The following is a 21,234-nucleotide window of genomic DNA, read 5'->3' on the forward strand; positions in this document are numbered from 1 at the left end:
CACAGCCTCCGATGTAGTTACCGCTCGTGACCACAAGATGGCGACATTAGTCTCTAACTCAAATCCCCAAGGCTACTACAGCTTGATTCTTTCTTTCTTTTTTATTTTCATACGTAATATTAACATGAACCTCAATATGTGTCATACATTAAATCTGTTGATTAAAATGGTGGAGATATACTAAATGGTAAATTTTGTAGATGAAAAAATAAACTTATCAATAGTTACCCCCTGGTGGAGAAAAGTGTGTAATAGCAACACTTTCTAAAATACCCATGAAGTCCATGGATTGAATATGTGGTTTGGATCTTTGTACTGCAATTTATTATTAATTATTGGTAGACATATACACTGATACACATATATTTATGATAAGATAATATCAGCTGATAATATAGGTTATGGACATTATAGTAATAACAGAAATAATAACTTTATGATTGTTGAGGATGCTGCATATAAAAAGGCCAAATGTAGTTAGTTACATCTGCTTTATTTGAGGAAAAATAATCCTTTATTTTGAGTATAAAAATAACAGACATCTGATGAACACATACATTTCCATGCATTTGCATTTTACTGTATTCCATGATTTTGTGGTTGGTTTGTACAATAGCTCAGTGTCGGTGCTTAATATTGTATTCTTGCCACTCTGAGTGTTTTCCCCACTAGAATCTGGAAGAGTTACAGGCTCCAATGTGAACATCTGAACAACAAACAAAGTCACAAATAGAGAAGGGGGAAAACGTGGAAAATAAATAAAACGATTATGCAACAGAATTTCAAGAACATTTCATTGGTCCTTTGCTAAGGACGTAAGAATTGATCATCACAGCTGCTTCCTTCTTCTTTAGTCTCGGATTTAAATTTTGATGACTCCAGGGTAAAGTGGAAGCATTAAGAATTAATTTAGCTGGAAAAGAAAATCCCAGGCTACATCTGAACTGAAATCTGTGCCTCCTTCATTGCAAATAATGTCAATCTTCAGTCTTATATTATGATAATAATAGCCTAATAATAATAATAACGACAATAATGATAAATAATAATTATAAAATGGGAAGTTGAAAGTTTTTTTTTTAGACTTAAATGGATTGTGCCACAGTGTGAGATAAAATCACTTGTTTCTGGTGCAAAACTCCATGTCTAATCTTGTCTTGGCTGGAATCATCGCTCATCTTGATACAAGTGAAATGACTTTGTCCTTATTGCTCTTGACCTTATTCTGTCTTGATTCAAGATACTGACACTGTTGCTGGAAAAATGTCTGATCCTGCACAAGAAACAAATGGACTATTCTCACCCAAGCTGCAAGCAGCACAAATAAAAACATTAAGAAGGAATCTAAGAATGTGACTTTGTAAATATGAAAGTTTCAGTCAATATTTATCAGTCAGTTTTGAGTTGAAGCTGAGTTGTCTTAAAATAAAATAAAAAGAAGAGGGAAAAAAGAACCAAATCAGAATTAAACTTTAAGGTAAAATTTCATTAATTCAGATCATTTATTGTCCCTATTGAAGTTTCCCAGTGTTTTGATAGGAGCAGTAAAAGACGATGACAGATTTCGACCTTTCACATGAGAACAAATTAAGTCATCGCGATAAGAAGAAACGCCTTTACCTGTAGCTAATGTGAGTAGAGTGGGTATAGAGGAAAATACCGTTACCCTAGAGGAACAGATCAACACAATAGACACTTTAAAAGTGAATAAGAAGTAATTCAATACAGCTGAGTAACGAGGCAAACACCGGCCATGGCTGTCTGTTAAATTAAAGTTGTCCCATCGGTCGTGTTCACTTTCTCCGTCCGATCTGCGCCAGGAGACGCGCGTTCTCCGCCGCCTTGGCTCGCAGGTTCTTGGCCTTGGCCACATCGAAGAGGACGTTCATGATGTTGGTTGGGACGTCCAGGGACAGGGTCAGTCTGCTCCTCCGGTCCCCTTTGCTGCTGTTCCGGAGCATCTGCCCTCTGAGCTTCGTCCTGCTCATGAAGCGGTAGTTTGCGGGACTTGAGGTCCTTTTTTCTCGGCTGGACTCGGCAGAAGAGGAGGAGGAGGAGGAGGAAGAAGAAGGATAAGAAGAAGAGGAAGAGGAAGAAGAGGTGAGATACTCCGCGGACTGCAGGAGCGACCCCCAGCCGTCCACGGCGGAGAAGCCCGGGTCGTCTTCGTCGCTCCGGAGCCCGACCGACACCTGGTCGTCGCACAGGAGGTCGGAGCGGGACTGGTACAGGCGCAGGCACAGGCTGGAGGTCGGCGTGCACAGGACCGAGAGCAGCAGCAGGGTCTTCAGGGACGACAGCATGCTGTGTCCTCTGGGACCAAGACGGGTAAAGAGAAATAAGGAAGAAAAAGAAGAAAAAATGTCAACTCTAACAGCTGATCTCATTTTGAAGAGTGCATTGACTGTCTCTTAAGTCAGCTGAGCACTGAAGAAAAGCTCCACACTGTCTTGCGCACACCTCCCTTCTCTGATTAAAACATGATCTCGGGACTCTAACAGTGTTTAGAAATGTAAATCGATAGTTCATAAAAGTATTAAAGCCTTAACATTTTAAAGTTAAAACTATTTTTTTTTGGCCATAAAGGAAACTGGGTCACAAATAAATCATTTTTCGGTCAACTTACCACCGGTTCTTACAATAAAGAATACAGTCAGTCAGAGATGTCAACCAACACGTACTATCCCTGCAAAGAAAAGCCAGACAAGGCAGAAATCCTCACAAGTGTAACTCTGATCAGAAATCCTGGTGAACTATATAAGAGTGAGTGCGGAGGTCAGCAGCGCGCCCTGTCTGACCAGCAGAGTGTCTTGCTCGTCCATTCCCACTGCATTCATTTAGTAGGAGCCATCAAACTGCAGCCCTACGCCAGCAACAACGTCATCCCGTTGACATGTTGCTTTGCTATCAACTGTCCCCATTGGTTGTGTTGCAGTGATGTAGTGGTAAATAAGAAATAAAAAATAAAAAAAAGTTGTTAAATGTGACCTCCTGTTGTTGAAGAAGAGGCGTCACGACCACAGAGTACCACATGCTGTTAGGAGAGAAAAAACTTCCATGCTTAATGCAGCTGAGAGTGAGACTTTGTAGTTGTACATGCAGGTGATGTGTTTAACCCTTCACATGATGGTAAAATACACCTGAAGGTTACACTGTGCTCACTAATTACAGATTATAGCTACACTGCATTCAGCACCATGGACAGTTGAGCATTCAGCACCATGGACAGTTCCCCATTCTTTTACATTTAAAATAAACTGTAAATCCCCAAAATCAAAATTAGCATGTCTACTTTATGAAATAGTTAGAATAATCAAATAGTTGGCAACTTATTCATTGTATTTTTTGCATAAAAAAATCCTAAATATATTGTCAAATGTGAGGATTAGGCTTGGGAGAGAGGGGGCAGGAGGAACGAGAGAACGTTATGCAGGTTCCACATAAAGATTTAATAGGCATAATAATTAGAGCAATTACAATAAAGATAATTAGTCTAATAATGACGGTAATAATAATAATTCTAGCAGTGGGTGATGTGGGATCATGGAGGCAGGTGGCTTTGCAATCGCAGATTCAGACTCTACAGCTCCAGAGAGAGAGAGAGAGAGAGAGAGAGAGAGAGAGAGAGAGAGAGAGAGAGAGAGATACCTACTGGATGCAACAGGATTTAAGGGGTTTAACCTTTTAAGGCAACTCTTTCATATAGAGTGGACGTCTGCCTCCTGGACCCAAACTAGAAGATGATTCTCCAGGAGATGAGCCTGGCAGCTGAAGGCTCTGCCTCTCATTCGACTTCCCCACCTGCATTCAGTGGGAGCAGTGTTATACAGGGGTAAGAGAGGGTTAGTACAAGTTCTTTAGGACATGATGGATTTTTAAATTCTGTTGTGGATTTGATATGATTTCTGAAATCTTATTTCTGCTCCTAGCTCCTGTCAGCGTCAACAGGATGGTCTTTGGAGATTTGTTGGGGCAGCCTGAACAAGAAACTGCAACGATCCACCCTGGATGTAACAAATATTATGGACTGGTTTAAAGACAGAACATGTCCAATATGTGCAACTGGAGAAGGGGCATTACTTGAAATTTGAATTAAATCGGAGTTTATGGACATTTCCCGATCCAGGATCTTGATTCCTTTTGCTGGTGCTGGAGGCCAGAGGAACTACAGCATTAAATGATGTGCTTCTGACATATTTTGGGCCACCTAGAATTTAATGGACTGCAGTGATTAAGCCTGTAACTTCTAAATGTATGATTTTAGTCTGGGTGATCTATGAGGAAAATGATCGTATTATTCACGGAGCAGCCTTGGGGAAATAAAGTGCTGGACAAAAAGATGAAGCAGGAGTAATTCAGGTGGATAACAAACCACAGCCAAAGGGATTTTACCTGGCAACTGATCTATATAACATTAACAAGCTGAAGTCATTAACTGCAATTTGTTCAACTTTATAACCTTTCCAATGCAGTGGGCAGTTGTCATAAAGCAAAGCTTTTCAAACATGAGTTACATGTGTTTACAAACATCTTCATTTCTGTCAGTATGAGTTTACAAAGTTCACTTGAATATTTCCAGATTTCATCACTTTCACATCAACTGATGCAGACTTGATTATTTGTTTTCTCTGAGGTTCAAATGATTGAATGACACCACGTAACAACTGCGCCGGCTATGTACAATTGACATGCTAGAGATATACTTGCTTGATTTCAAAAGAGGAAAGACATCTGACATATCTGGAGAAGACTGTGTTTTAATTAAAACTTTCTGTGCGCGCAACACACACCATGGGAACCACCCGCAGTGATGTACATTAGCACGTCAAGACGAAGAAAGAGCATGCACGGACGGAGAGGATCAAAGGGTGTTGGGTCAAGCTCTAATGAGCAACTTCATTGTCGGATTAATACGACTGCAAGTCTTCACAGCTGGAGTAATCACAGACTGTGACACACTGTGCAATGAGATGTCCTCCCACTCTTGCCTCCGCTCTGCAATTGATCTCTAAAATGGAATTACTTGCTCCTCCTCAACTTCAATGGAGCCATCAGACTTTCATTCGTTTGCTAGATTATGTTGTTTTTAGTGGCTGGGAACTCATAACAGTCTCTACATTAAGGCATGTTGCTCAGCTAAGGTGTGAAGGTGTTGTTTTCAGTCTGGTATTGAGTCTTACTTTGATAAATAACAGACTTTTTTCTCATAAGCTGAGCTGCTAAGTTGCATCACTGCCCTGTCATTGGTGGGAGATTTCTAAAAGAAAAACCAGGGGATCCCCAAAATCATCAAGATTTATCCTAGAGATTTCTGTCCGAATTTTCATGCCAATCAATCCCATAGTTCTTGAGTTTATATTCAACTTGACAACAGGTTGTGTTGTACCTTTCTATGGACTCAGTTTGATTACAGTAGACATGGAAGGGTGTGGTTTCAGTGAGAACAGCCTTTCACTGTAGATTGTGTAACCACATCTTTGCAGATTTCTGAAGCATTTCCGCAAGTGGGAGTGCATTACAGAGCAGAATCGTGACTAATATGAAGGAGTCCTTAGGAGCTCCCGGGTGAACGAGTCACATGTCACATGGAGGTGAAAGGAAATTCTGATATAACACTTTTTTATTTTTTTTTCAGGGAGCAATGTTTTGATGAATTGACTTCCGTTGGAGGGGCCTGGTGGTGGAGCTGGTGCAGCACGTTGCACCAAAGATGCTAAATTAAAACATTGAATGTTGGCATGAGAATTTAGACCGAAATAACAAGTGAATACTACAGATCCCTGCTCAAGGCTCCAGCCAATGAAAAGCTGGTGATTTTAGTTATGTCGTGTATTTTCATGTGTCACACTGCCAGAAAGAAAGGGAAAAAAACCTTCAATGTGTGCTGCCCCCACATCAACACCCACGCAGGAATCCCCCGCCACTGTGGCGTTAGTGTGATGGAGAGTCCTGAAAATTGTCCCTGTGTGAACTCCCTCACTGGGCCCCTGTTGGCCCCTCATCTGGCTCCCAGCCTGACCCACAACACCCCCTGCCAAAGCAACATATGTAGTGGTGGAGGTGGCAGCAGGCAATCAGCCACCAGCTCCTTATTTTTTCACACCACACAGGATGGATGGCAAGTGATGAAAACCTAAGAAAGGTGACTGAGCGTTTCATAAAGAGACAGAGAGAAGAGAGATACTGTGGAAAGGAAAGATGTGGACAGGAGAGAGACAAACATGACAACAGTAAAATCACAACAGTAAAGGCAGATTTAATCAATTTTGATGTTCAAATGTCAGCCCAGTTTAAGAAACATGTATAAAAATTACAAAATTGACATTTTTACTATTCACATTCAGCACTTTGTCCATACAGCAGATCAAGAGACAGCTTTTAAAATACATAAATAAAAGCAATATAAAACACACAATAAGAACATTTCACACAAATATGTACAAAAAGGAGCATCTTGTCTTGGGTCGCTGGCTTCAACTCCACGGTTCAGTGCCTGAGAGTGAACAGAATATTATCTTTTAATGACCATTTGTGCATCTAGTATCTGCATATGCACAGATCACAACCAAAACCTCTCTTTTTTAATCAGCTGTTATGATAGATAGATACGATAGATTTTAAATACCTCTCCTCTCAATCACACACCAACTCTGGCACTCTTGTCTTGAGGAGAATCGGTTTCGATTCCCTCCACAGCCTCCATACACAAACGGTCTGCACTCCCCTGAGCGAGGATGGAAGTACCACAGCAGAGCGTACTCTGAGCAGGCCCCCTCTGCCATAGGCTCCAGGCAGCGGTCTGCTGGACAGATGAAAAAAAGAAGACAGGAAAAAAGTTCAACAACAACAAAAAAAGATGTTGAATCTGCCCTTTAAATTAAGATGCATGTACTGTATATTCATCCCATGCATTTTTCAAGATTTCAGATGTTGGGTTAAGGTTAAATGTAACACAAATGAGTTGCTGCTTGCTTTTGATTCATTATCATCTACTCTGAGATGAATAAAGCAACACCTTCTCTGTTATGCTTCATATCTCCCTTCTCAATTAATGAGTTTATTTATTTATTTTTATGAGCTACTTCAAGAAATCTACCAGACAGTCAAATATTCAGATGATTAAATTCTAGTCTTATCATTCTCTCCCACCTTGTGCTCTTAATGATTTTGAATCATTACTCATAGAAAGAGAATGAAATATGAAGAGAAATAGACAATTAAATAAAGTTGGTAAAAAGAGAGGAGGAAGAATGATAAAAAGAAAATCAGTTGTCTTGACTACTCACCTACTGTGTTCGTTCCAAATACCCCTCTTCTCTTCCTCCGCCCCCACTCCACAGCCTCTTTCTTAAGAGGATCTGAAAACAAAAACACAACCAATGACCAGTTTCATAGGCTGGTGGGGTCAACCATCAACATCCCAGAGGGTCCACAGTTCCTGCGTCAAAGTCCTGCACTTCAAAGACATCTTACGTATTTTACAGAGAAAAACTGATCGATGGAAGTGGATTCTCAGAGTGTAAAGTTTGACTCAATGCTGTCTGTGTGTCAAGTGAAAATCCTCAAGAACAGACTTGGGATCCACACATGCTGTTTTGCTTCACAAACAGAAATTCGATTCAGTACAATAAAGTGAACTTTGTCTGCAGAAGGAAGAAGAGGAGACCTATCAATTTCCTTTTAGAAGAAGCGAAAAATCATACTTTCTGACTCTGCTCACACAACAGACAATGAGTTGCAGTGCTGAGGCTGTTACAAGTCAACAAACTAAAAGTGTAAATCTTAAAACTGCATGTGCACGTTCATTATTTGGTACACACAGAATGGTAATTTCTAATGATTGTAATTTATGAATAAACATGCTGACATTGGCAATGGGCAATGACAGACTCACTCTTTGATTCGTTTTCTGGTTATATTGACCTAAAGCAAGAATTACAATCATTTGAAATGCAGAGAGACGGTCTTGCCTGGAGGCTGTAGCTCACTAATGAGCTTCATGGAATATTTAGTGACTTGTTGACCTTTTGTTTAACTTTCTGGTTACTTTTGGTTTTGTCTTGAAGCTGATGGCTTCAAAAACAGCAGCGCTTTAGGAGCTGATAGTCAGTAAGCTTATTTAAAATCAAGTGACTTACAGATTTCACGTCAACAATAATGTTTTGTTTTTACCTCTCTGGGTAGCTGACAGTGACAAGTCAGCCAGGAGATTTGGGAAAAAAATTAGGGCAGTAGCCTATGTTCGTGGAGAATTTGCCTTAAACGTCAGGCCACTGGGATGCTGCACGGTTTACATATCTTAAAAGTGAAAGCTGCGGTGCAAACTTAAAAAACTACCTTAAGTACTCTTGTCACTTAGCTTTAAAGCAATGCACATTTTCAAACCACAATGGAAAAAACGTGGATATGAAACAGAATACGCTGACGAAAAACACAACATTTAGTAGTGATGATGATAGAAACATGATAAAACACTCTGAGGTGTCCAAATACAATAAACTAATGAAATAGATGAGGAGGTGAGGATATCATCAGTGACAACAGTTTTCTCCACCTACTCTAACACACACACACACACACACATCACAGCTGTTGCACATGAGTAAAACATATGTAACCGTTTAGCTGTGGCACACATTTGATCACACTCTACAAATCTGTCGGGCAATTTTGAAAATGATCCCTGGCATCTGTGTGTTTGGCCAGGGGCTCAGACCCTGCTAACACTAACTTGTGTGGACATTCACTTGTATGATTGTTAACTTTACCAGTGCGGTTCAATAGTGTCCCTTCTTCTCTGAGGATCACAGGAGAAGGACTGGTCGTTTCTTCCACCCTGTCTCCATATTCCTCTTCCTCTTCCTCCTCTGGTTCAGCTGCCTCTTCTGCTCCTTCTCGAGGGAGCGCTATCACTTCATCTTCTTTACCGTCAGTCACTGTGGTCGTTCCATCTGGGTCCACAGACTTCACCATAAACTTGTACTCTAACCCTGTAAGGAAAAAAGCAACACACACACATGAGTGCATAAACATAATAATTTCATGTAATGTCATGAACTTGACAGGTGGTTTCAACAAGCAAATACCAATCATACCCTGAAAACACAGCAGGGATTCAAGGTACAGTCTTGACTTGACTCTCCACTACATAATCTAAACACAGTCTGCTGGAGGTTCACTAGAAATGATCTAAAACCGTTCTATGAATCATGATATAAACAACTTTTGATACTAAAAACCCTACAGAAAACTCCAGGTGAAAAGAGCTTTCAATGAATAAAAAAAGACAATAAAAATATTCAATAAATATTGAAATGAAAGACAAAAAGGGGAAACAAATCAGAAAAAAATTAAGTAGGCTATTAATCACCAACCAGACAGCCAGACCACCACAAACCTTAAACTTTTAGCAGGTCACAACCAGAAGCCCTTGTTCTGATGACTTGAGAGGCTAAGTGGACCTGAGTGGGAACTGCAGCTCACTAATATAATACTGTAAGCCTTTTTCAGTTTTATAGTAATGTAAGAAACGCACAGGTGATATGTTGCAATTAGCATTAGCATTACTCTGTTTTACTGTCTCCAATTAAACACTGTGAAACCTGAAGGGATCATTAGCTTTATTATTTACACCTGTACTTTTCCTACTGTGACATGTCAAAATGTGTTCTGATTAAAAAAAATAGTGCAGAAAGGTTAACAATAAGCAGAATTATGCTTTGAGTGTGTTGAAGAGTGTGGTTTCTTGGTGAGTCGTCCCACTTAATGGCAGTCTCGTGTTTGTGAATGGCTCTGCTGTTGCTGGCACCATGGTGTGTGTTCCTCTGAGAGAACATAACAGATGGCACAACACACACGGGTGCCATGCTGCTGCCACAGGAGCTCCACAACAAACAATCACGCAGGCACACATGCACCCACGCACACACACACGCACACACACACAATATGTAGGCCCACCTAGAGGCACATTCATGCATTCTTGGATAAATGGACAGAAAAGTGTGAGCACATGTACAGGAGGGTGCTCAACATGTACAAGTGCATAACGTAACATCCCCAAGGACACTCACCCTCACACTCACACACACTTACCACACTTTTCCACCACTTCTTGAGTGACTAGCTCCTTCACTTCTTCAACCTTGACACAAAATACAAAGATAGTCTTATTGACTTCATCGTCTTATCAATGCTACTTTATATGTAGATGTTTACACATCTGAGTTTGTCTGTGTGTGATAAACACATACTGAGAGTCCAGGCTCTCCTTTATCCCCCTTTACTCCTTCAATCCCTGTTATACCCTGTAAAAAAAAGAGCAGATTTACACATTCACATGAGCTGAACATGAGATTTTACATATTTTGGATAATTATTATCTTCTTGGGGCAAACTGGTCCCCGTTTTAACCTCTTGTTTCTTCCTCTAGGTGGATTTAATGATAGCGCAATCAGCTGTTGACATCAACTGATATACAGCACACTACCATCTTGCCCCTTTTTAGCTAGCTAGTCTATTTCACTGGCTTCTGTAACCAAAATTAGAGCTGTTCTGGTAAACATTCTTACACTGATAATAAAGAAAATGGTAAATGTTAAAGAGCCTTAAAGAAACTCTCAGCTCATTGTTTAATTTTTTGTTGTCTGTAATGACAATGTTTTGGTTCAAATGTTGTTGCTCTAAAAAGCTGCAATAAATTACAAACGTGACCAAGTTAAACATCTGGAAGACAAAAACAACATAACTATCTAGTGAACATAGAGAACAGCTTAGCAGGTCAAGGGGGAGAGGGAAATGGGGTTAAAAAGGAGAAAAATGCTAACTTTGGTCTGTGGTGTTTGCAAACCGTTTCTATAGCTTAAAATGGGATAATGTTGTATTCACGACTTGTTTGTGCTGCCCCAATGTGACCAGAAAAGAGTTAGTTTTGTTTGTGAGTTTCAACATCAGATGCCTCAGGAATACAGTGATGCTTCACCATAGTTGTGGAATACAAAGTAATTGTGTTGTATTGTTATCTGCCCTTAATTACGTTGGAATATGAATTGAAAACATATAAACATATAAAAGCCCTCGAGTCATTACAGTATTGTAAATTGGAACTTGTTTCTTGTAATGTAAGTGTGATTCGAGGGCTGAATGGTGAAATGACTCACACTGTCTCCTCTTTGTCCTGGTGTCCCGGGTTGTCCCCTCTGACACGGCTTTGACCTGCCTCTTCTGCCCCTCTCCCCCTGTTTGACCACAATCAAAGTGAAACACAGAGCAAAAACACATTCTGAGTATTTTACACAACCCTTCTACGTCAAGAAGAAGATTAAAAAAAAAAATCCATAGCAGAAGAGTAGCTATGAAAGACAGACCAATTAGGTCCATCCTTCTGAGAGTCTCGTAATTGTAGCTGAAAAGAGCTAATTGAGTAAGATATTACTTGAAAGCTGCAGACAGAAATAAATCTGTGTGTGTGTGTGTGTGTGTGTGTGTGTGTGTGTGTGTGTGTGTGTGTGTGTGTTAATTAGGGACATGTCTCTGCTGCTGCAGTATAGGCTACAGAGCACATGCTGCCACTCAGACACAGACGTGGTGATGACTGTAATCAAGCTCAGCTCATCCTCCTGTTCTCTGTCCTCTGTCACACTTTCACTCTTTTCCTGTCAACTGGATTTTTTTTTTTGTAAGGGAGGAGAGGGTGAGTGAGATGAATACTTAATTAGTTTGAACAACTACGTACATATGTGTAATGTGTGAGTGTGTGTTCTACCCCATTAAAGTGATATCAATTCATTGGACAAAAAGCTTAAAAAATGAATGAATCATAAAAGCAGATCGATTTCAAGACCTGGATACAAAACAATTTATAGATATGACGCACAGATTATTTATTATATACATGTCGTCATGACGTAGCCATATGGCTTTTTAGTGCTGACATACCTCAGAGTAAGTTAAACTAGTGGCTACTGTATATTGTGACTGCACCATTCAGTTGAGGTGGTAGTTAGGCTTGTTGTTGGATGGGATTACTTAACTAAAGCTGAGTCATACCTCCAGCTTCACTACACAAGTGATACACAGGAGCTTAATGTGCTGCTTAATGATGTGTGCGTTTATTGTTGAAGCCTTGCTGAAAAATGTAATCATGTTACTTTCCTGATATGTTTAATACTGCTGTCATAAAAGTGCTTAATCGCTGTCAGTGTCTTCAGTGCACAGAGGGAGCAGGTATACTGAACCTTAGGCCCAGTGTTCCCATGGGGACCTGGTGGTCCTGGTGGTCCGTCATCTCCGTCCCTTCCTGAACTCCCGGCTGACCCCTTAAAGCCGGGGAAACCTGGGAAACCTCCTGTGCCCTGAATGAGAGAAACAACAATAACACATTGTGCTGTTTTTTGTTCGTTTATTTGTTTTACTCAGATGTGTACTTTTTAATTGGATTGTAAAACATATGACATAGTAAGTGAGGAAATTGTTGAACAGTAATATTAGTGTTAATTGACTCACCTTTTCCCCTTTCACTCCTGGTTCACCATTAGCACCATTGATCCCTCCTAGTCCCTTGTCTCCCTAAAATTTCACATCATGAAAAATACAAATAAAAAAGAAAAATGCCAACTTTGTATTTGTTTGGGGAGGCAAAGCAAATTATGAGCACACTGAAATGTTTACCTTGCGTCCTGTGAGTCCATTCAGCCCAGGTATACCAGGGGTGCCGGGGGACCCCGTATCTCCCTAGATTGTAAAAACACGTTGGTAACTATGTGGCATACACTGAGTTATCTTGAGTATTGATTGTCTTATCAGAATCTAATTAAGTCCTAACCTTTTCTCCATCCAGGCCTGGACTCCCAATGCGCCCAGGTAAACCTCTGAAACCCTAGAAAAGCAAGAAACACTGTAGAACAAGGCTAAACAGATTAAAAAGAAGGAGGAAACAAAACAAATCACTCTCAAGTCTGCACCTTCTCTCCTTGCTCCCCTTTGTCTCCTGGTAAGCCTGGTTCTCCTGAATCACCCTGAATGATGTCAAATGACGTACGTTATACATTAATGAAATGATGTTTGGAAGTTATAGGATCACAGTTGGTTATGTAATGTTTTTCAGCGTACCTGATCACCCTTTTGGCCTTGCAGCCCTACATCTCCTTTATCTCCTTTGGCCCCATCCACTCCGTGATCCCCGTTGCGACCCTACAATCACATCATGCGTATTACTGTATGAGATTTTACATCTAAAATGTTGTTTGTTGAGGATGACTGCATGTTGTTTGTTTGTTTGTTACCTTAACTCCGTTGAGTCCGGGCTCTCCTGGATCTCCCTGTAGAAAAGAAAGCATCGTCACACACTGTTGTGTAGTAATAAAATATTGTGTAATATTGTGTCACGATATTCAAATGACCCCTCACTGACCTTCTGGCCCACAGGTCCTCGTGCTCCAAACCGTCCCAGTGCGCCCTTAGTTCCTGCATCGCCCTTTAAACCCTTTAAAAACAGTGTAAACACTTTTTATAATCATGATTTATTGTGGTTTAGGTGACTAATGCATTCCCATGTATTAAAGCCTTAATCATCAAGCAAGCTGATAATTGTCTAACAGAAACTTAATCATGCCTGGTATCATGTTGCAGTAGAGGTGCCCTCGAATCTGACAGTGAATCACTATCATTACATTAGCCTCTACATGTCTTATGGGAGACATCCTTCTTCTCTGTGCTTCTCAAATATTGACAGCAGGTTTTATTACCTTGAATCCAGGAGGACCGTCTTCGCCCTTTTCGCCTTTGTCACCATCAAATCCTGGAGGGCCACGCTCACCCTGAAACGAAATGTCAAAAATGATTTTTTTATGTCTTTACTTTGTGTGTTAAACTGTATTATAGATAGTCTTCATTTAAGTATTACTTATTCGATCTGAGTGCTATTCACCTAATATATAGATAAATTAGGTTTTATTGAGATGTACTGAATTGAAGCCAGATGGCAAAGATTGTCATATCACTTTGACCTGAATGTGAATTTATTGCACAATAGGCTACATGACTATGACCTCAGGGGGATCTCACCGCCTCTCCTTTGGAGCCCTTAAATCCACGGGGTCCTTGGATTTGGAGCAGACTGCCCTGCAGGAAGGAATTTAATTGTGAATTCATGGTGCAAGTGACTCTGCAACAAATAATACATTAATCAACATGCAGTCACAGAGATACAGTCATAGAGCTGTGAATCATGTATACTTGTTGTATGCACAATGTGTCTTGTCAGCAAACACACCCCATGCAAAGCCCTGGTGTAATGTGTTCACTCAGCTGTAATGAAACAGCACAAAGGCTAAATACTTTCTGATTTTCCTACAGAGCAACATATGAATCATCATACCCTTTCTCCTCTGACTCCAGGTAACCCACGGTCTCCCTGAAAAGAAACATGATTATAAAAGGACTTTCCCAACGTGATTATTTCGATTGTGCACAAACACAAACTCAGATTTCCACCCCCTTTGATAGCATCACAACATGTTTGTCGTGGACTACAACATGACCAAGGTTTAATGGCACGGGATGGGAATGAGTTTGATGAATAAATCACATGGCGTCACCTCAGTTGTGACATATTTATGGAGAAGAAACAGACAAACATGAAGGCAGACTGACAACTCACATCACTCCTATCAACACAACCTGAACCTACTGACACTTCAGAATGAATGGGAAATTGCTATCTTAGAAATGAAAGAAGCATCTAGTCATTGAAATTCTGTCAATTTTGGCCTCACTGCTGACACCGATGTCCATAACAGTGAGTCATGTGTACACAAATATCATGAATATTCAAGCAGATAAGGTTGAGAAGTTCATTGACGTTTTGGCATCTAAGAAATCACAGCACTTTCATGCTTTTTTTAAGTGTGGTGAGGAGATTTTACAGGAATCTGCAGCGTAAATGGAAAAATCTGAACTTTCAGTGCCCACTGGTGATGAAAGAGGTCAGAAAACAGCCAGAATGGTTAAAAGTATATGCTGCCTGGTTCATCAGATAGGCTCCATTACATACACGCTGACACTGAAGTCGGCACCGGCGATATAAGTCCAAAGATCTATCTCCTCTCTTGTAACATGATGTAATATTCTGGGAACATTTTCCTGATACAACATTTATTTCCAGTGTGAAGATACGGCCGCAATTTCAATCTATCCCAGCTCCTAGGGGTGTACCATATCTCAGTTTATCAGAGCACCTGTGGAATGGGATCTGAACAGGTTGTTTACTGAGTGCTATATTCCTCTAGACATCAAATTCAAATTCATGCCACTTTAGGAGCAAGCAGAGTTGTATTTACTCACCTTTTCACCTTTGCTGCCCCGCAACCCTTTTGGACCCTAGAAAAAAAAAGTAAAGAAAAGGAGAAAAGGATTTAGCCTCCCAGTGTAGATCAGCAAGAATTTAACGATCTTAAATTGTTTTTTATGCTGAATTGTGTGGTTATGAGAAAAGTTGTTTACTAGATGCCCAAGAGTTCCTTTAACACCTGGAGTGCCTTGATCACCCTGAAAGAAATGAAATATTTTTGGTTTTCTACACAATCCACCAACATCATTGACTATACTGAATATCAAAGATAATGACTTGATTGCATTAATACAATACAGGTTCAAAACATGACACAATCAGTGTTAGGAGACACAATAATTACCCAGTAGATATTTCATAATTTTATAGTATTGGTGAGTTTTTGCTAAGTTCCATTAAAGGGCTATTCTGTCTGTACTGGAGGTTGTCTGACAACTATGAACTGAGCTCACCCTTCTGCCTGGGAAGCCAGACAGACCCCGGGCACCAGGCTCTCCAGGAATACTGTCACCCTGATGAAAACAGATCAAAAATGAAAATAACAGAGTGTAAAAGTGAGTTCACTTGACATTTTGTTGAATTACTGAATCTAACATTATGAAAAGTATTTGCATCTCAAATATCATGCATGTGTACCTTTTCTCCTTTGACTCCAGGTACACCAAGAGGGCCCTTTGTTGTGAGGTGCAGTGGAAGAAGAAAACATCATTAACCATCATTCCCACTCTAATCAATCGATCACACAAGAGAAATAAACAGCACATGATGAGCAACTTCACTAGCCTAAAGGAGCTATTTCTAATATGTGCTATTGCTACAGTGTCATCCTGTAAATATAACAATGGCCTAAGCTCTTGGCAACACTGCTATGTGAAAGAAATAGCTCCTTCAGCACACACTGAGGATCACTGAGATCATTTGCACCCTCTTACCAGAGATCCCGATGGCCCTCGAGGGCCAGGAGCTCCAGGTGATCCATTCTTACCCCTTTTACCCCGCTCACCCTGCACACAACACACAAATGTTTTTATGTCTCTTTAAAAGCCCAGTGCCACAACTTTATCTTTTTCACCAATGAAAGCAAAAAAAATGATGCACCTCTCTGCCTGGTTCTCCTGTGTCTCCCGGGGGACCCCTGAGGCCTGGGGACCCTTGGATGCCGACATTACCACGGATACCCTGGATACCCTGAGCACCCTGAGGTCCCTGTTCACCTGGTTCACCCTGAGGTAAAAGGGAGAGCAAGACGTGGGTATAGAGACAAATGAGAGGTCTGGAAGATAAACACCTCGTTAAAGGTCACTTGTTTCATGTAGCATTATTATGGAGCACTTCTATTACCTTTGAATAATTGCTTTTAAATAAAGTCCTTTCCCCTTTATCAAATTAAAAGCTCAAACTAAACTTTAAATGAGCGAGTGAGTCACTGAGTCAATTAAATTCCCTAAATTAAAACCATGATGAGAAACAAAGTCAATCAAAGTGAATGTGATGGGAAAGACTTAATTGATTCACTGTGGACATTGTAAGTAAGCAGCTACGTGTATTTATATGTAACATTTCACCTTTTGTCCTGGAGGACCAGCTTGGCCTTCTGGGCCCCGGTGGCCGATGCCCGGCTCTCCCTGAACACACAGAACAAACATGGCTGCATAATGTTTCACTGTTATTGCTTCAAATGAAAAATCTCTCTGCCCTGAGCTAAAAGCGTTCATGTGGTGAACACTGTGTTTACCTTTTGTCCTTTTTCACCAATTTCACCCTGAAAAGTGTGTGAGCACAAAAAAAAAAAGCACACATGAGTTAGAAAGTTGGATTCTTTCTTCAAGGGCCAAAAGCAAACAAACAACCACAGAGGAATTTGAAGAAGAAAAAAAAAAGACACACAGAAGAATGAGCAGACTCGTCAGCATGTTTAACAAGGGGAATTATTAATGTCTGCTTTAATCTACTGTCTCACAGTCGACCAGAAATAGAGCAGAGGGGACATCAAAGGCCTGGACTCAACTGTCTTTACTGACAGGCGAGACGAGAGAGAAGCTCTCCCCAAGCTCTGATGTCATTTGCTGATGCAATGTGGGTAGGCGGGGAGAGCGGCGATGATATTTTTATGAACCAGTGGCACATTTCGTGTGGCGACTGTCATCTTGGCTCTGTGATCTTGGGATGATGATAATAATGATTTTAATCAGTGTAATGAGAGGGATGATATAATCGTCTCCTAACGAAGGGATACGGTTCATTACAAAAAAAGGAGGACGGCTGCACACAAAAGATAACTCTCACCTCTAGTGGTGTCCAGTTGTGCAGACAGTTGTGGTTTTATGTGGCCAGCTTTTAGTTAGTATAATGGATGCAAATGTAATTTTCATATAAATCAGGCCCATTGAAACCTATTCACAATGTGGTTGGATATTCAAGTAATGGGTACAAAGTGTCTTTATTATTTCTTTAGTCACCTTTCGTCCTGGGTTTCCATTCTCCCCTGGTTGTCCCTATTACATGAGAAATGTATAGTTAAGTAAACAAATGTATTAAATGAATTAAAGTGGACATTTATTCTTTCTATTTTGGCCTGATGTCACTGTCATGAGGTCATGAGGTCGACTCTGTGCTCTTACCTTTAGGAGTAAATACTCTGGAGGGTAATGGTAAGGCTGTCCGTTGTCTTCATCATAACCCCCCTCTCTCCTCCTCTCCATCTCCATCCTCCTCCTCTCCCATTCCTCTCTCTCCTTCTCAATGTCTCTCTCCTCCCCTGTCTCTGTCCTCTTCCTCTCCCTCTCCAGCTCCCTCTCTAATTTTTCTCTCTCCATCTCAGCCTCTCTCTCCCTCTCCATCTTTTCTCTCTCCAGCTCCAGCTCCGCCTCCCTCTCCCTCTCCAGCTCCCCTCTCTCCCTCTCCATCTCCAGCCTCTCCCTCTCTCTCTCCCTCACCAGGACATCCTCCTCCTCCTCCTCCCCATCCCATTCTCGGTCGACATCCTCCTCAGTGTCCCAGTCGTAGTCTCCACTCCTCTCCTCCTCCTCATAGACTGGATCAGGGACCGTGTCTGTGAATCCATGTGGTTCTACTCCTTTCTCTTTTCCTATCCCCCACTCCTCAACTTCTTCATCTTCTGTCAGTTCGTCCCCTCCTCCCTGTGTTTCCCTACGAACCCCTCTTTCTGTCTTCCTGTACATCTTCCTCTCTCTCTGTTCTTGCCTTTTCCTCTTGGTTTGTGTTTGCTGATCATCGTTTTCTTTCCTCTTCAAAAAAAAAAAAATTTCTAAATGAGTTGCACCATCTGAATTTGGATTAATACACATGATCTATATTTGTATTATACTTCAGACTCACATTGAAGCTGTTGTAGCCTTGAGCTCCAGAGGATAGACGCTGAAATTAAAGTGAAGAGCGTCATCTTATATCTGCTTCACCGTGACCATGAAAGTGTAATTTCATAATTTATGTGATGAACTCAGTTTTAATTTTCAATGACTGCTTAATATCTAGTGGAAAAATTACTTTTTCTGCGTCCTTGAACCGATTTCTTCCACCTGGGGCACCTGGCATGAACACCTAAAATATAAAAACGATTACTACCTCCATTTTTATTGCTATCGATCTGTCTTCCACAAAACCAGCAAACACTTACCATGAAATGAGGCTGGGGGGCGCCTCTTCTCACCCTGACAGGAGACCGAAGCATCTGTCAAGTGCCCCAAAATGTTCATGAGCATATTAAACACCAGTGTAGTCTGTGTAGTTTTATGTGTATGATGGTGGAAAATGTAGGAAAGAAAGACACAGACTGGCTTAGACAGTTACTTTAACTTTTTTTTTTACTTGAGGATACATGCACAGAGAGGGTAAACACATTTCAATGAAAAATTTCACCAGTGAAAAGTGTTTGATCTGGCTACAAAACTGTTTATATTCTGAGTAATATCACTGGCATTCAAAGTATTTTTTGGTGAAAAACAAAACATTTTTCCATGTTTCAATAAATAGAACTTCAGTACAATTTGACACGAGGAAATATGTATTGAAATTATTGGCACATGTGTGAGAAAGCTTATTTGTTACAGAGAAGTATTTGTCTTAATAAATAAATAAGGAGTCGTAGACAAGGTGAGTAAAGTAAAGGCTACACTGGTGTTTACACTGAACAAGAATCACAACAGTCTTTACATGAGGACATGATGCTCAGATCTTAAGAGTGGTGCCTGTGTTTCTATAAAGCTCCACCACATGATTTATTTATTTTTTTTGTTATGGCCATGGCTTTGGGTGAGTGACATCGTCGCTGAGGAGTCGTTGGTCAGGTTCAGGGCTCCTCACCAGCAATACAGTTCACAGTCTATTCACACTCTCCGTGTAGTGTGTGCTTTCTTATGAATGCTTAACTCCCTACAGTCACAGTCTCTTGGGAATTAAGAGATGTCCTGTTTAAAAAACGAGAGAGATAGAGAAGTATTAAAAGTAACTCTCCTCTGAAGCTGAAGAGTTCACTCAGAGTCTAGTTCGGCTTCTCATTCCCATTCAGACAAGCTTTAGAGAAATCATGCTCAAAGCATGCTGCTCAAAAATGCTGTCCTGTCTCATGCTTCGGCAACGTCCATGTATTATTAAAAAAAACAACCAAAAAAAAGTTAAAAACTGTGTGGGTGTTTTTGCATTCCCATTGTATTTGCATTAGCCTTATACAAACATCTTTTTGCACTGGTGAAATTTTCATAGGAAGGAGAAGAAAAGGTCTGAAAATGTGATGCCAAGTGCTTATTTCTATTTGTGTTTATAGCATACTGGAGCCCATCCTTCATTCAATACAAGCACTTATCCATCACTTTCAGGCCTCTTTGTTAAGTGTCAGTAAAATAGAAGTGCATTCCAAGGCATGCAAGATAATAGTCTGCAAGATTTAAAAACCACCACTCTACCTTGTCTGCTTCCTCTGTTGTGATGGGAGGAGTGGGCAGCGACACTTCAATCTGGTCGGGACAACAAAGGCAAAATGAAACAGTGCAGGGAAAAAATACTCCTCCAAAGTTAAGCACAATATTGAGTAAAAATCTACATATGACATTTGTAGTAAGCACCCTTCAATACCGTTTCTATGTCCTTCATAGGTGGAGACAGTGGCTCTGTGACTGTCAAGACAGCCTGAGGGGAGAAAAATCAGAAGCAGAGGATAAATAAGTAAGTATATACTTCTAAATGCAAAACGTGTATCAGTGCACAAATAAATGCAAGGTGGTTTAGAAAGTCCCCTTTCTTAGTCATATACATTGGATATTCCTTGAGTGTCAGGCTGCTGAAAACATTGGGCACTGGCGATACAGCAAATGCATTTATGAAAAGTTTTTCATTTTCATTTCTTAAATATTGCCTTTTACTATTTTATCATATATTATATAAGATGTTTTTGCATGTACTCATTCAAATTTTGGACTGGACTTCTGTTCAGATAGATATACATTTATGATCACTAAACTAAAGTAACTGCAGACAAAGTTTTAGATTTTTTTGTTTCAGATTTAGTAGTAGTAAACACTGTACACTTGCATCAAGTGTGCTTTTACCTGTGTGTCTATGTCTTTGCCTGAAAAGGATATCAGAGGACGAGTGGAGATGTCTCCCAATGTTTCTGACTGGACAGGGCTGCTTGGGGGTAATTGTTCCTAATACACAGCATAAATATGTTATTATTCTTCAGGGACATCAGGGCAGTGCATAACTGAGCTCAGCTGTCTGTGCCCCCTCTCTATCACAGCACAGTCTTGCAACAGTGAACAGTGAATTAGTTTTTGTTATTACCTGGGCTACAGAATTGTTGATGCTCACCTGTTTATCCACTGGATGTGGGAATGCATGTGTTTGGACTTCAAGCTGCATATGATAAA

General features: G+C 40.5%; 2 protein-coding genes across 2 annotated transcripts in view; both read right to left on the minus strand.

The window, feature by feature from the left end:
* Positions 1 to 1,058: 1,058 nt before the first annotated feature.
* Positions 1,059 to 2,924, minus strand: ucn3l (urocortin 3, like). Its single transcript, XM_085768883.1, has one exon. It carries the CDS (start codon positions 2,385 to 2,387, stop codon positions 1,794 to 1,796), a length of 594 nt encoding a protein of 197 aa, XP_085625009.1. The 5' UTR covers positions 2,388 to 2,924; the 3' UTR covers positions 1,059 to 1,793.
* A 3,308-nt stretch (positions 2,925 to 6,232) lies between these two features.
* Positions 6,233 to 21,234, minus strand: part of col7a1l (collagen type VII alpha 1-like) — a 48,427-nt gene continuing 33,425 nt past the window's right edge. The window contains exons 75-109 of the mRNA XM_085769634.1: positions 21,176 to 21,220; positions 20,914 to 21,012; positions 20,441 to 20,494; positions 20,272 to 20,322; positions 18,987 to 19,040; positions 18,857 to 18,910; positions 18,689 to 18,727; positions 17,971 to 18,597; positions 17,809 to 17,844; positions 17,085 to 17,111; positions 16,915 to 16,974; positions 16,448 to 16,573; positions 16,282 to 16,353; positions 15,986 to 16,021; positions 15,802 to 15,861; positions 15,502 to 15,546; positions 15,343 to 15,378; positions 14,378 to 14,413; positions 14,065 to 14,121; positions 13,746 to 13,817; positions 13,412 to 13,483; positions 13,284 to 13,319; positions 13,111 to 13,191; positions 12,963 to 13,016; positions 12,824 to 12,877; positions 12,670 to 12,732; positions 12,505 to 12,567; positions 12,237 to 12,353; positions 11,160 to 11,237; positions 10,254 to 10,307; positions 10,096 to 10,144; positions 8,769 to 8,990; positions 7,287 to 7,358; positions 6,626 to 6,802; positions 6,233 to 6,493 (exon numbers count right to left, since the gene is read on the minus strand). Coding sequence (XP_085625760.1) covers positions 6,474 to 6,493; positions 6,626 to 6,802; positions 7,287 to 7,358; positions 8,769 to 8,990; positions 10,096 to 10,144; positions 10,254 to 10,307; positions 11,160 to 11,237; positions 12,237 to 12,353; positions 12,505 to 12,567; positions 12,670 to 12,732; positions 12,824 to 12,877; positions 12,963 to 13,016; positions 13,111 to 13,191; positions 13,284 to 13,319; positions 13,412 to 13,483; positions 13,746 to 13,817; positions 14,065 to 14,121; positions 14,378 to 14,413; positions 15,343 to 15,378; positions 15,502 to 15,546; positions 15,802 to 15,861; positions 15,986 to 16,021; positions 16,282 to 16,353; positions 16,448 to 16,573; positions 16,915 to 16,974; positions 17,085 to 17,111; positions 17,809 to 17,844; positions 17,971 to 18,597; positions 18,689 to 18,727; positions 18,857 to 18,910; positions 18,987 to 19,040; positions 20,272 to 20,322; positions 20,441 to 20,494; positions 20,914 to 21,012; positions 21,176 to 21,220 — 2,898 coding nt within the window. The 3' untranslated portion in view covers positions 6,233 to 6,473. The remainder of the gene's footprint in view (positions 6,494 to 6,625; positions 6,803 to 7,286; positions 7,359 to 8,768; positions 8,991 to 10,095; positions 10,145 to 10,253; positions 10,308 to 11,159; positions 11,238 to 12,236; positions 12,354 to 12,504; positions 12,568 to 12,669; positions 12,733 to 12,823; positions 12,878 to 12,962; positions 13,017 to 13,110; positions 13,192 to 13,283; positions 13,320 to 13,411; positions 13,484 to 13,745; positions 13,818 to 14,064; positions 14,122 to 14,377; positions 14,414 to 15,342; positions 15,379 to 15,501; positions 15,547 to 15,801; positions 15,862 to 15,985; positions 16,022 to 16,281; positions 16,354 to 16,447; positions 16,574 to 16,914; positions 16,975 to 17,084; positions 17,112 to 17,808; positions 17,845 to 17,970; positions 18,598 to 18,688; positions 18,728 to 18,856; positions 18,911 to 18,986; positions 19,041 to 20,271; positions 20,323 to 20,440; positions 20,495 to 20,913; positions 21,013 to 21,175; positions 21,221 to 21,234) is intronic.

This window comes from Trachurus japonicus, chromosome 23 (assembly GCF_045865225.1).
Source record: "Trachurus japonicus isolate A0001 chromosome 23, Traja_1.0".
In the NCBI taxonomy this organism is placed as follows: Eukaryota; Metazoa; Chordata; class Actinopteri; order Carangiformes; family Carangidae; genus Trachurus; species Trachurus japonicus.

What these genes read in the sequence shown, in the direction of transcription:
- ucn3l (XM_085768883.1), bottom strand. Translation starts at nt 2,387, where the DNA reads ATGAGATCAGCTGTTAGAGTTGACATTTTTTCTTCTTTTTCTTCCTTA.